Source organism: Martes martes (assembly GCF_963455335.1).
Source record: "Martes martes genome assembly, chromosome: 14".
NCBI lineage: Eukaryota > Metazoa > Chordata > Mammalia > Carnivora > Mustelidae > Martes > Martes martes.
In genome coordinates, this window is record NC_137902.1 from 53732920 (window position 1) to 53747474 (window position 14555).

The following is a 14555-nucleotide window of genomic DNA, read 5'->3' on the forward strand; positions in this document are numbered from 1 at the left end:
ATACAGAAATTTCTTCCTTTTAGTTTGTCTAATGTTTATTACTTACATTGAGTTTATTATATTAAATACAAATCGTTATGATGGATTTTCCTAGTAAAAATATATTATCTATGTTCATTACTATTATATAAATGTTCATTAGTAACAAAAGATAAAATAACTACCTCTGAGGTAGAGAAAGTGGACATTATTACCCATCTGCTAAGGAAGATTATGTCTTCCTTGGACTATGCCCCATTTCATCCCTAAAGTATATAAATGATATTTGCTTAGGGGAAAAAAATGACTTAAATTTAGCCATAGATTGAAAATTTTTCAAAAGATTAAGTGAAGAAACATTTTATTTGACATTCTCAATACGCAGAATTAAACATTGATAAGACTTTGGAGTAAGAAAAAATAACCGAAACCTTCCCTTCACTTTCCTTCCTTGGATCTGAATTTTCCATTTTCACCGTTCTTTGGGACTTCTAAAATTTTATTCAGTATCAAACTCAAATATCTATATTTTCACAGATTCCCTGTGTACCATGGCTAGTTGGTTTGAGAATATTATTTATGGTAGAATCAGGCCTTTGATTTATAAAGACCCCCTAAGAAGCTGTCATACAAAACCAAATAGTCGAAAAATTCATATTGTAGTAACTCTCATTTCCTCTCAAATTTTAATGTATTTATTTGATTCTTCTCTTAGGTTTCAATAATTTGAGAGATCAAATTTGATAGTTTTATGGCATTTTTTTTTTTAAGATTTTGTTTATTTATTTGACAGAGAGAGAGATCACAAGTAGGCAGAGAGAGAGAGGAGGAAGCAGGCTCCCTTCCAAGCAGAGAGCCGGATGCAGGACTCGATCCCAGGATGCTGAGGTCATGGCCTGAGCCGAAGGCAGAGGCTTAACCCCCTGAGCCACCCAGGCCCCCCATTTTTGGTGTTTTTAATTAATGTCATGAATTTCTTTAAGAATCATCTTTAAAGTTATGGATACTCAACCCATTTATAAATTCTCTGAGTTAATTAATAGATGTATAATCTTAAATGCACCTGAACCACTTTCACAAATGGGTGCCTTGAAAAACATACATGTAACTTCCTTCCCCTCTCCTTCCACACCCACCACAACTCCAGAAGCATGGAAGAACAATGTAGACCTTTAAGAAAGGATTAGAAGATTACATTGCACAGGGCACACTGAAAAGGGTGGCTGATTTTAAAATCCTCTTTAAGCATCTTTCTCTCTTTTTTTTTTTAAAGACTTTATTTCTTTGACAGGCAGAGATCACAAGTAGGCAGAGAGGCAGGCGGGGGGGGGGGGAAAGCAGGCTCCCCGTGGAGCAAAGAGCCCAATGTGGGGCTCGATCCCAGGACCCTGAGATCGTGACCCAAGCCGAAGGCAGAGGCTTAACCCACTGAGCCACCCAGGTGCCCACATCTTTCCCATTTTTAAGGAGCTATTGCACAACATTCGCATTCTCTGTTCTTTCTCTTAAACACATGCACATATATGTGCATACATGCTTTCCCTTTTCTCCACTTTTCCTAACTTTGATATGCTTCCTCCCCCTTTTTTTCCTTCGCATTTCTAGGGTCCTTTTTCCTTCTATAGCTTGTCGTTCAGATGTTTTCAGCTTTTTCCTTTATGGAGCACTTTGGCCTTCTTTTGGCCTCTTCTTCCTATCATTCTGCTCAGTTCATCAGAGATCTCATAGACAGCTACACAAATAGAAATATTTTCTCCTTTACAGGACTGAGGGTTGCAAACATGGGCATATTCTATGTAAGGCAGTAGAGGAAGAGATGCCTTCCTGGAAAAACTCAAACTAACTAAAGTAGCATTGTAAGGTGTTTTTATTTAGCCCCTATGGAGATAGCTTCCAGTAGTAATTCTCAATCAATATACAATTAAAGGTATGTTCACACACTTTACAGCTGTTTTGTAGTGGAGGTGGCTAAGTCTAAACCATAACCCCCAATGCATCTCATGCAGAGTTTTAAGTTACCTTTTCAACCATTCACGTAATTTCATGTTTATTTCTACTTTGGAAAATAGTCATGCACTCTGTTAGTAATCAAAAGACCTTCAAAAGAAGGTGGCCTACTCAAATCAGAAAGTATTATAGAAAAAGTAGCCACACTTATATGGTAAATTAATTTTTAACAAAGGTGCCAAAGTAATTAAATGGGGAAAGGAAGGTGTTTTCAACAAGTAGTTTAAAAACAACTATATATCCATATTTAAAAAAATAAACCCTACCCTTCCCCTCACTATATATACAATTTACTTGGAATAGATCATAGACCTAAATGTAAAATCTATGACTATAGGCTTTTAAAAGAAAATATGAGACTATTTTAATGGACTAAAGAGAGGCAAAATGTATTAGGATATAAAAAGCAATAACCATAAAGGAAAAAAAATAATTAGACTTAATGAAAATTGAAACTTTTCATTGTTAAAATAAAATAGAAATTATAAGCCAAAAACTAGCAGGAAATATTTTTAATGCATGTATTTGGCTATATTTGTTATCTCTTGCTGAGTTATAAATCCAAAGCTTAGTGGCTTAAAACACTAATAATCATTTCTTGTCACTTATGCTTTCTGTGAATAAGGAATTTGGGAGCAATTTCTCTAGAAAGTTCTGTCTCAGGCTTTTTCGTGAGGTTGCAGTCAGAGGTTGACTAAAGCCTTAGCCATCTAGCTTGACTGAGGATGAAGATTCTCTCTAAGGTGGCTCACCAAATATCTGATACTGACTGTTGTTGTGGAGAGCCTACAGGGAGAGGATCTGAGGCTCTGCAATAAAAATGAACTACTGAAAAATACAGTATGATTCTCCCCAACATTACGCTGAGCTGAGGAAGCTGTACACCAAAAAGTATATACTGGTGACTCTGTTTAAGGAACTTCTAGAAGAGGCAAAACCAGTCAATAGTATAAAAATATTTTGGGAATTAAGTGTGAAAGAGCATAAAAGAAAATGTTCCCAGTGGCAGTGTTCAATATCTTGATGGGAATGTGGGGATTACATATATCTATCTATCTATCTATCTATCTATATCTATCTATCTATCTATCTCATTGTTTTGTATCATTAGATTTGTGCATCTCACCAAAAGTTGATTTTATTTAAAACAAAACAGAGGGGACACCTGGGTGGCTCAATGGGTTAAGCCTCTGCCTTCGGCTCAGGTCATGATCCCAGGGTCCTAGGATCGAGTCCCGCATGGGGCTCTCTGCTTCAGCAGGGAGCCTGCTTCTCCCTCTCTCTCTTCCTACTCTCTGCCTATTTGTACTCTCTGTCTGTCAAATAAATAAATAATCTAAAAAAATAAAACAGATATTGAAGTCTAGATGATACGTTTGTTTTTTGCAGACATGATTAACAATTGTGAAACTACTCTCTGTATATTCTAAGCTTAAGCAAATGAGTAAATATATTGAAGATAATGGAAACCAGGTTTCTCCCTGTTGGAGAAGGGAATAACAAGTATGTATGGGGTAAGACTACATTGTACCCCGCTGTATTAGGATGAAATTAGAGATACCAATATGAATTCTTAGTTTATAATAGGCAGATATGAATGTAATCATGAAGAAGCATCAGTCTAATTTAAATTGAGGGATATTCTTCAGTATAATTCACTTTTCAAATATTTCAAGGTCAAAAAGTACAAAGAGATTTTTTTTTAAATGGCAGAGTAGGTAACTCCAAAACTACATCTCTCCACTAAGACAGTTGGTAAGCTGGCAAAAACTATCAATCAACTTTTTAGATCTCTGGAATCTAACTAACCAAAGACTTTAAACAACCAGGGGAATGCTTAAAGAAGAAAGAAGATGCTGAAATTTGTTAAGATAAAGTTATGGTGTTATTTACTTGACAACCATTTCCCCACTCACCAGCAAAATGGCAGTGATAAACTATTCCTGGTACAACTTGCTTGTGCCAGAGTGAGCAGTGCAGAGAATGTGGTTGTGGGCATTGACCTCTCTGGTCAATGAGGAATCAGCTTGTGGGCTTGCCTCTGTTTTGCCTACACTGGAACTTTCTTAGAGCTGGGGTGGCCTCCCAAGTGACATTTGTCAGAAGCATTTAAAATTAAATATACTAGCCACAGCAGCCCGAGACAAGCAGCAAACAAACCAAAAAACCTGGGAATGAAGAGGCTGCAGCTGGAGATGGTGAGAGAACAAGGACTTTGAAATGTTCTCCCATATACTGAGGAATCTGGAAGGCCTTACATGTCCAGAGCTGAATGAATACTTAGAGGAAACCTTAACAGACCCTAAGTTTTCACCTCTGGCTGCCTTTTAGCTTCCGTGCAAGCCAGAAGTGAAGGCAAAGGCAGATTTTTAAATAGTGGCTAAGCATTGAAAGAACCTGGAGAGCATTGAAAGACCTGGAGAGTGTTCCACACACATATTTTTGGCTCCAAGAATTTAAGGAAATTTCTGTTAAATCACTAGCTGACCACTAAGGTGATGGAACAGAGACTTCTGTGACCATGCTTGACAAAGTAAACAATATTTAAAAAAAAGAATTTAGAAAGTCACTAAAGAAATAGCTACAACCCACTCAAGCAGCAGCAGCAAACCCTGAGAAGACAAATCTGATTTCCAGAGTTACCACATTATACTACATAAAATGTATAGTATAATTTTTTTAAGATTTTATTTATCTATTTGAGAGAGAGAGAGCATGAGAGGGGAGAAGGTCAGAGGGAGAAGCAGACTCCCCATGGAGCTGGGAGCCCAATGCAGCACTTGATCCTGAGACTCCGGGATCATGACCTGACCTGAAGGCAGTTGCGTAACCAACTGAGCCACCCAGGCGCCCAAAATGTCAGTTTTCAACAGTTCTTAACAAATTTTGCTTTCAGAGAACAATGTATGGTCCATTTCAAAGGAAAAAAAAAGAAATAGAAAAGCTCAGACATTACACTTAACTACTGACTTTTAAATCAATTGTCTTAAATATACTCAATAACTTAAAAGGAACCATAGGAAAAAAACTCCAAGGAAACAAGGAGAATGATGTTTGAACTAATAGAGAATATCAACAAAGAGATAGAAATTTCAAAAGGGTATCAATAGCCAAAAGGAGAATTTCACCAAAGAGGTCTAATAGCAGATTTGAACAGTCAGTAGAAAAAGAATTAATGAACTTGAAGATAGGTCAATTAATATTATCCAGTGTTAGAGAAAAAAGAATGAAGAGAAATGAACAGAGTTGAAGATATCTTTCTGACATCATTAAGTGCACCAACATATGTATAATAGGAATTCCAAAAGGCAAGGACAAAGAGCAGAAACAATGGCTGAGAACTTCACATATTAATGAAATATGTGAATCTACACTAGGATAAATTCACAGATACCTACACATTATAATCAAACTAAAACAAAAACTAAGACAAAGAATCGTGAAAATAAGTGTTGCTAGTAGTCTTATCCTATTTTTAAAAATGCTAATGAGAGGGGTGCCTGGGTGGCTCAGTGGGTTAGGCCTCTGCCTTCGGCTCGGGTCATGATCTCAGGGTCCTGGGATCGAGCCCCACAACGGGCTCTCTGCTCAGTGGGGAGCCTGCTTCCCTTCCTCTCTCTCTGCCTGCCTCTCTGCCTATTTGTCATCTCTGTCAAATAAATAAATAAAATCTTTAAAAAAAAATGCTAATGAGAGTCCTGGGACACGTGGGTGGCTCAGGGAGTAAAGCGTATGCCTTCGACTCAGGTCGTGATCTTGGGTCATGGGATCAAGTCCTGCATTGTGTTCCTTGTTCAGCAGGGAGCCTGCTTCTCCATTTGCCTGCTCTGCCTGCCTCTCCCCCTCTTGTGTTCTCTTTCTCTCTCAGACAAATAAAGTCTTTTAAAAAGAGGGGGAGGGGGAGTCCTTAAGGCTGAAATGAAAGGACACTAGATGGTGACATGAAGTTATATGAACAAATGACACCAGTAAACGTAACAACATTGGTAAATAAAAGCCAATGTGATTGTACTTTGGGTTTCTAACTCCTTTTTTCCCCCTGTGTGATTTAAAAGACAAATGCATAAAATATTTACAAATCTGTGTTAAGGGGAACACTGTATAAAGATGTAATTTATGAAAATATTTAATGAGAGCCCTAGAGGAGTAGAGTTTGTTTTAATATTATTGAAGCTAACTTTGTATTAATTCAAACTAGATTGTTATAAATTTAAGATGTTAATTGTGATCTACAGAGTAACCTACTGAGAAAATAGCTGTTTGGTTCTATTTATATGAAATATCTAGGTGACTCCATAGAGACAGGAAGTAAATTAGGGGCTAGAAGAAGCAGGGCAGTAGAGTGTGACTATTGAGTGGAGAAGGAGTTTTCAAATGGGGTGATGAAAAAGTTCTGGAATTAGACAGTGGTGATAGTTATATAACATTGTGACTGTACCTACTACCATTGAGTTGTACACTTTAAAAAATTTTATGTACAGGAGCGCCTGGGTGGTTCACTTGTTAAGCAGCATGCCTCAGGTCATGATCCTGGAGTCCCAGGATCAGGGTTGTGTCCCACATTGGGCTTCCTGCCCAGCAGGGAGTCTGCTTTTCCTTCTAACACTCCCCCATCTCATGCTCTCTCTTTCTTTCTCTCTCATTCTCTCTCTCTCAAATAAAATCCTTTAAAAAATAATAAAAATAAAGTAAAATAAAAAACTTTATGTACATTTTACCATAATTTTTAAAAAATTATACAAACATAAACAGTATAGTATTGGCATAAAATAGACATAAATATCAATGGAATGAGATTGAGAGCCCAGAAATAAACCCACATATTTATAGTCAATTGATACTCAACAAGGTGTGAAGACCATTCTGTGGTGAAAGAACAGTCTCTTCCACAAATAGTGTGTGGTCAACTGGATATTCACATGCGAAAGAATGAAGTTGGATCCCTACTTCACATTATATACAAAAATTAACTCAAAATGGATCAATAACCTAAATGTAAAAGCTAAAACTACCAAAGTGTTAGAAGAAACCTAGGAGTAAACCTTCATAATGTTGGATTTGGTGGTGGATACGACATCAAAAGCACAAGCAAATTGAACTTCATCAGTATTTAAACCTTTCGTGCATTAAAGCACATTATCGAGGTAGTAGAAAGACAATGTACAGAATGGAGAAAACATCTGCAAATCATACCTGATACAGATTTTATATACAGAATATATGAAGAACTAAAAAATAAATAAATATATATATATATATATATATATATATATATATATATATATATATCTCAAGAACTTTTACAACTCAATACAAAAGGACAAATAACCCAATTCAAAAAATAGCAAAGGATTTGAATAGACATTTCTCCAAAGAAGATACATGAATGGCCAATTAACATATGAAACATGCACAACACAGCATTGTTAGGCACCAGGAAAATGTAAATCAAACCACAATGAAATACAACTTCACACTCACTAGAATGGCTATAGTTGTTTGTTTGTGTTTTTTTAAGATTTTTTTACTTATTACCATGAGCAGGGGGAGGGGGCAGAGGGAGAGCGAGAAGAAGATGCCCCACTGAGCAGGGAGCCCATTACAGGGCTGGTTCCAGGACCCTGAAATCATGACCTGGGTTGAAGGCAGCTACTTATCAGACTGAGTCACCCAGGAGCCCCGGCTATAATTTTTTTTTTAAATAGGAAGATAAGTGTTGATAACGGTGTAGAGAAATTGGAACTTCTGTACATTGGTAGTAGTAATGTAAAATGGTGTAGCTGCTTTGTGAAACACTTTGGCCATTCCTCAAAAACTTCAGCATAGAGTTATGGTGTGACCCAGCAGTTCCACTCCTAGGCACATACCCAAAAGAATTGAAAGCAGATAATCAAACAAATACTTGCACATGAGTGTTCACAGTAGCACTGTTCTCAATGGCTGAAAGCTCAAAACAACACAGATATCCTTTAATGGATGAATGGATAAACAAATCGTTATGTATACAATGGAATATTATTTAGTGATTAAAAGGAAGTATTAATTGATGCTTCAACATAGATGAACCTAGAAAACATGTTATGTGAAAGAAGCAAAACCCAAAGACCCACGTATTGTATGGTTAAAATGGTGAATTGATGTTACATAAATTTTCCTACAATCAAAAATGATAATAAAGTTCCATAGGAAAAAATAAAGGGCAAAAAAAAGCTGTTTTGGATTACAGAGGTTGAAGAGACAGGACAAGTAAGCACACTTATGATTGTGGATTGCATCTTGGGCTGAGGTAAATAGTTATAAAGGAAATTATTGGAATAGTTAACTAAATTTAAAAGAATGGATGAGATAATAGTATGTATCAGTATTAAATATCCTGGTTTTATTAAATTTGTACTCTGATATGTAAGAGAATGTCTTTATTCATAAGAAGTATATAGTGAAGCATTTAAATGTAAAGGGATGTGTGTATTGAACTTTCAGAGGTATAAAAGAATGTTTATATAAAATGATAAAGCGACTAAGGTAATTGTAAACTATTGGCGAATATAATTTCTTATATTGATCTTTCCACTTTTCTGAGTTTGAAATTATATCAAAATTAAAAGTTGGCAACAGAAATCTTTTTGTCATCTTTGGAACAGCAGCATAGTCCAGATGATTGTTAGAAAAAAATACTGCTAGATATCCTTCTTTGTCTTAGTTGCCTCTTTTCACTCTGTCTTTAAAGATTTTTTTGTGTTTCTCAACTTCCGGATCCCAGTATTTATTTTATTGGCTTATAGCAATCTCTCTGTACGATCATTACATGATTAATGTAAAGTACTCAGCTTTTATATGTATTTATTGTTCTAGCTAGTAATGTTATGCCTTTGGAGCCTGTTCTCATTTTATGTATTTTTTCTTATTCACATACTTTATTTTTATGGTATCTTGGGTCATGTAAAAATGTAACCATTTGTTTCCCTTTTTTGAGAAATTAAAATGTTAAGTTCCCAGTGAAAGGCTTTGCTGCTCTACTTCTCTTCCAGTAGCTTTTTTTTTTTGGTCTGAAATTTGTGTTCAGTCTCTTAGTAAAAGATCAAGTGTGATATGAGATCTAACCTTAATTTGAATACATTGGACTATGTGTTCATTTTTGTCAGTTAAAAGAAATCTCTCAATGCTGTCAAGTAGGACCATGCTTTCTGTCCACCACAGATGAGTCAGAGAAGTCCTTTCCTAACCAGAACGTGCCATTAGAACCTCACTGCTTTGTTAGCATTCAGCTATGGACTTTTTAACCTGTTTAAGCAAATACCCAATAGAGCCTGTTTTGGAAAGGTTTATTAAGAAGACCATGATGATTCATTTGGTCCTTGACTTTTCAATTGGTTAACTAGTTTTCTTTCTTTTGTGATGTATGATGGGATCTTCACTAGACAGAGGTAACCTATTGGATAGTTGTGTACCTGGATGCTGGTGTGGTGGTGCTTGTTGGTTTAGTTTTCATGATACTCCCCCTGAGGTTGTGCTTGCAATGCTGCTGCTTATTTTATGCTTGCATGACATTATTACTTTGATTGCTCTTTGTTGTTTTGGGTTCTTAAAACCTCCTATTTCTATTTTTGGTACCCAGAATAATTCCTTGACTATCTTTAGTTGGTCCAGAATTTATGGAAATTAGTTCCAAGTCTAACTCTTTGGTGGATCCTTTTCAGTTTTTGAAAATATCTTCAGTGTCACCACTCAGTTTATCATTTGGCTAGAAATTCAGAGAATAGAGTGGCTTTGCTTAAACATGCAGGAGGAGACCACTTGCTAGACACACCATTACTAAGGCTAAGAATTACCTCTTTGTGAGTTTTATAGATTAAAGAAAATTAATATATACTTAGAATAAAATCTAAGTTTTAGGAGAGTTTCATCAAATAGCTAAAACTTAGGCACCTCCAGCAAGGTATCAATAATACAACTAAATTAAATCATGCCTAAATCTTAGCATGCATGACTGATTTGCCATTATCTTTCAGAGGTGCTCTTTGCTCTGCAAACTGTCCTACATTCCAAACCTAAGATTCTTGGGGTCAAAAGGTAAAAATTAAAATTAGTATTTCAGAAATTAGTTTTATGAGCATTTGTGTGGTCCTTGAAAATAGTTGCTTACTTACTCATTTATGGTCCCAAGTAGTATAGTTTTTCTTGGGCAGTTAGCTGACTTTGGGCAAATTGTACTGATTTCACTTTGTTTTGTTTTGTTTTTCCTACTTTATATGCCTCTACAGAAAAAAGGTGGATTGTTTTTATTTTAATTTTTTAAGCTTTAATTTTAAATCCAGTATAGTTAACATACTGTATTGTATTAGTTTCAGGTGTAAAATATAGTCATTCAACAATCCAGGTGGATTGTTTTTAAACCCCAGAAACAAAACCAGTCCTGGAATGAGCCAGTATATGTCAAATAGCAGGAGTTCATAAAATTGAAATTATTTTCTAGTGTTCATATTAAGTCAGTGTTGAAACAGACAAAATCATCTTTTGTCTTATAACTTTAATCATCTTGAAAACTGTAAAGGATCCATTAATTTGGAATGGCCATCAGAGAATTGCTTATGATAAATAGCATAAAACTGTTACATAAAAGTGGTGATTGATCTCTGTGTTCTCATTCTGCTATGTCTTCTTTTTCTCTCTTGGTGGGACCCATATATAATAGAAAATTGCCCAGGAACGAGAAAAATTTGCTGATGAAGGCAGTATATTTTACACCCTTGGAGAATGTGGACTCATATCTTTTTCGGACTACATTTTCCTTACAACTGTTCTTTCCAGTAAGTATAAATTTTTCTTTTTATTCGGTTATAGGGAGCTTACAGGACTATGAAGAAAGTTGATTGGAGGGGAAACGACATGTTTGTAGAGTTAATGAATTATAAGTTATATATAATTTCATTTGTTTGAATTCTGTGTAACTTATATATAGAACCACCTGAGAAAAAGGAAGAAAAATAAAGTATCAAAGTAAAGGTAAGGAAAAAAAAACCCCTAGAAGTTAAATCTGCCTTTAAGTGATTGAAGCCCTGTTATCTGTGAAAATAGATTATACATTGCCTGGTGCTATATAGCCTTTATTAATGTTTCTACTTCCCCATTAAAACACATATTGATCTATCATTTCTCCACTGCAGAAGAAAATTGGCTCAGTTTTACTAACTGGGTTGAATATTCACTTTTGAATCTTAGAGGATTACTTCTTAAAACACAAAATTCATATTTGACTCATTTAAAACACTGATGAATTGCTGATTTTTTTTAAACTAAACAATTTGGTTGATAAGTACGCTACTCTATATGGCTTTTTTTTTCCTAACCATTCAGAAAAAAACAAAAAAAGTATGTTTCTAGCTTTCTCTGTATACTTTATTAAAATCTATCTAACTTGGGGCACCTGGGTGGGCCCAGTCAGTTAAATGTCTGCCTTCACCTCAGGTCATGATCACATGGTCTGGGTTTCGAACCCCGCCTTGGGCTCCCTGCTCAGCAGGAAGCCTGCTTCTCCCTCTCCCTGCTGCTCCCTCTGCTTGTGCACATGCTTAGTCCCTCTCTGTGTCAAATAAATAAATAAAATCTTAAAAATTAAAAAAAAATCTACCTAAATTGAACCAAAGAGATCTGATTCGTATGTTTGAAAGAGGTGATTCTGAAATTTTTTTCAGGTGTCACTTATCAAAAATAACTGCCTCTTCCTCCATTCTCTAGGCTAGTCATCTGTAAAGATCAAACTTTAAGGTAGTTTGTAATAAATGACATACACAATAGACAGTTCCTGCCATAGCTCTTCTGACTATTCTTGCTCTTCTCTCCACTGACAGAAGAATGAAGAAATATAGGCTAATATGCCTTACCACAGCTGTCTTTGGGATACCAAAGTGTCTGAATAAATTCACGTGGTGGACCAGTGCTCCAACAATGTAGCTATGTATCGATTTGTTACGAAGATCCAGAATAGTGAACTAAAAAAAAGAACACTTATGATCCGAAGTTGAGTATTGTTAAAGCTAGTTGTTATTTTGGTAGGGCACGGTTTTCCACAGTAGACTTCAATTCAGATCTTGGCACACCACTTCTTAGCTTTGTGATTAGAGGCAAGTCAGTGAACTTGTTCATCTGCTTTGTTTGCAAAGTGAAGGTGGCAATAATATCAAATGCAGATTACTTATTTGAGGATTATAATATCATGGATATGAGTACCTAGTTCAGTGCCCAATATTTAGTAAGTTTACAGTTCTGCTATTTTTTTAATATTTATTTATCTATTTGACAGAGATCACAAGTAGGCAGAGAGAGGGGGAAAGCAAGCTCCTCACTGAGCAGAGAGCCAGATGCGGGGCTCGATCCCAGGACGCTGAGATCATGACCTGAGCCGAAGGCAGAGGCTTAATCCACTGAGCCACCCAGGTGCCCTTGCCTGGATTTTTATTCTTGATATCCTATCACAGCATGCCATTTCATTCCTGATTTTGAAAGATCCATAAATCTTGTCATTTAAAAAAACAGCAGAATTGATAGGAGGTTTTAAGCCTTTTTGTGACTTTAAATAGAATTTGCATTCAATAGGCATGATATGTCAGAAAATACTGCTTTAAATGAAGAGACCAGCTTGGAGAACTGTACTGATAATACTGTGTGCAATGGCAGTAGTCCCTGTAAATGTCTGTTGAGCTGAAATGAGATTTTAATTTATAGCTACTACTCAGTCCTCTTACCTTCATATCTTTCAAAGCGTCAGAAGGACCACAGAGCAGAACCTTCAGATTACCAAGCACACTGTGTAACTCTAATTCAGCCGTTTAAGGCAGGTAAAATCGCACTGACCCGTAAATTCTGGAAACCACTCCAAGTACCTCTACTGGTCTAGGCACCTTTGCTTTTTGGTGGTCAGCTCCTAGCTTAAATATAGTGGGTGATTTACAAAAAGTACTTAGTATTACAGTGTCACATACAGTTGGGGTCAAGGGTGCTGATACTCTCCCCAACCCCCACAGTTGAAAATCTATAAAAAACTTTTAAATCCCCCAAAACTAACTACTGATAGTCTACTGTTGCCTGGAAACCTTACCGAAAACATAAATTCAATTAGCACATATTTTGTATGCTATATGTTTATATACTGTACTCTTAAAATAATGTAAGCTAGAAAAGAAAATGTTTTTAATACAGCCATAAGGAAGAGGAAATACATTTGCAGTACTATACTGTATCAAAAAAAATTCACATGTAAGTGGACCCCCATAGTTCAAGCCTGTGTTGTTCAAGGGTCAAGTGTACTTTCTATATTGTCAGGAAAGAGAAAATATAAGGATATGATTTTGAGGTTTTCTCTTTATATCAGTGGTTTTAAGCGTTTTGATGATTATATGCCTCTATGTTTCTTTCTTTTTTTTTTTTAATAGGTTTTATTTATTTGACTGACAGAGATCACAAGTAGGCAGAGAGGCAGGTAGAGAGAGCTGGGGAAGCAGGCTCCCCGCTGAGCAGAGAGCCCAATTTGGGACTCGATCGGGACTTAGTGGGTTAAGGCAGCGGCTTAACCCACTGAGCCACCCAGGCGCCCCACCTCTAGTGTTTCTTAACTTACCACTATTAGTGTTTGACGCAGGATTAATTTATTGCTTTGGGTCTATCCTGTGCATTGTAAGAGGTTTAGCAACGTTCTGGGTTTCTACCAACTAGATTCCAGTAGCACACCTGTTCCCTCTCTCAATTGTGGCAATCAAAAATGTCTTCAGGATTGCAAAATACCCCTGGGGGTTGGGGATAGGAAGGAATCATCCCTGGTTGAGAGCCACTGCCCAATTTGGGACAAAGTTTTTTGTTTCTTTCGTTTGTGTTATTATGTACATTGATTTAGCATTCTTTGTGTTTACTGTCTCGGGGTTTTTTAACTTTTTAGATCTGGGGTTTATACCTTTCATCCAATTTGGAAAAAATTCAGTCATTATTTCTTGAGATACTTTTTCTCTCTTGAGGACTTCAGTTACACATATATTTTCCTCATATCAACCTTATAATGTTTGTACTATTATTATCTTCATTTTACAGGTGAGGAAATTGAGGCATACAGAGGGTTACATACAAAAAATTTGGTCCAAGTTCCAGAGTAGGTATATGATTCAGGGTTTGAACCCAGGCCAACTGCACCATCTAGGCTCCTGTTGATTGGCTTTATGTCTGTGGTCACATGTTTAGCACTGATAAGCCATAACTTATATAGTGCCTCTTCTTTCTCTCAGGCTCTCAGAAGGTTGGTCATAAACTCTCCTGTAGGTAACGGGCAGTTCAAGCGTTCTTGTAATCTGAACGTTGCACATTGCATTGTCCACTTACCTAGCTGACCACTGGGGGGGAAATGTGCCGTAGGAGTTATACTGAGATCAGTTCTTTCCCACGTCCTAGCTTACTGCTAGGATAGGAAATGAGGCTCTCAGTGGATCATCTTCCTTGTGGTTAACAAGATTTCATTACAATCTAGACAAACTAAGTGGTTCCCAAATCATCCTACAGGAGAGAATGAAATTCTTTAAACATCAGAA

The 14555-nt window shown here is 36.4% G+C and overlaps 1 protein-coding gene across 3 annotated transcripts in view; it reads left to right on the forward strand.

Moving 5' to 3' along the window:
- MICU1 (mitochondrial calcium uptake 1) overlaps positions 1-14555 on the forward strand; it is a 253080-nt gene that overhangs the window by 129373 nt on the left and 109152 nt on the right. For all 3 annotated transcript variants that reach the window (XM_080822562.1, XM_080822560.1, XM_080822561.1), the window contains one exon: positions 10679-10793. In XM_080822562.1, the coding sequence (XP_080678688.1) occupies positions 10679-10793 (115 nt within the window). The remainder of the gene's footprint in view (positions 1-10678; positions 10794-14555) is intronic.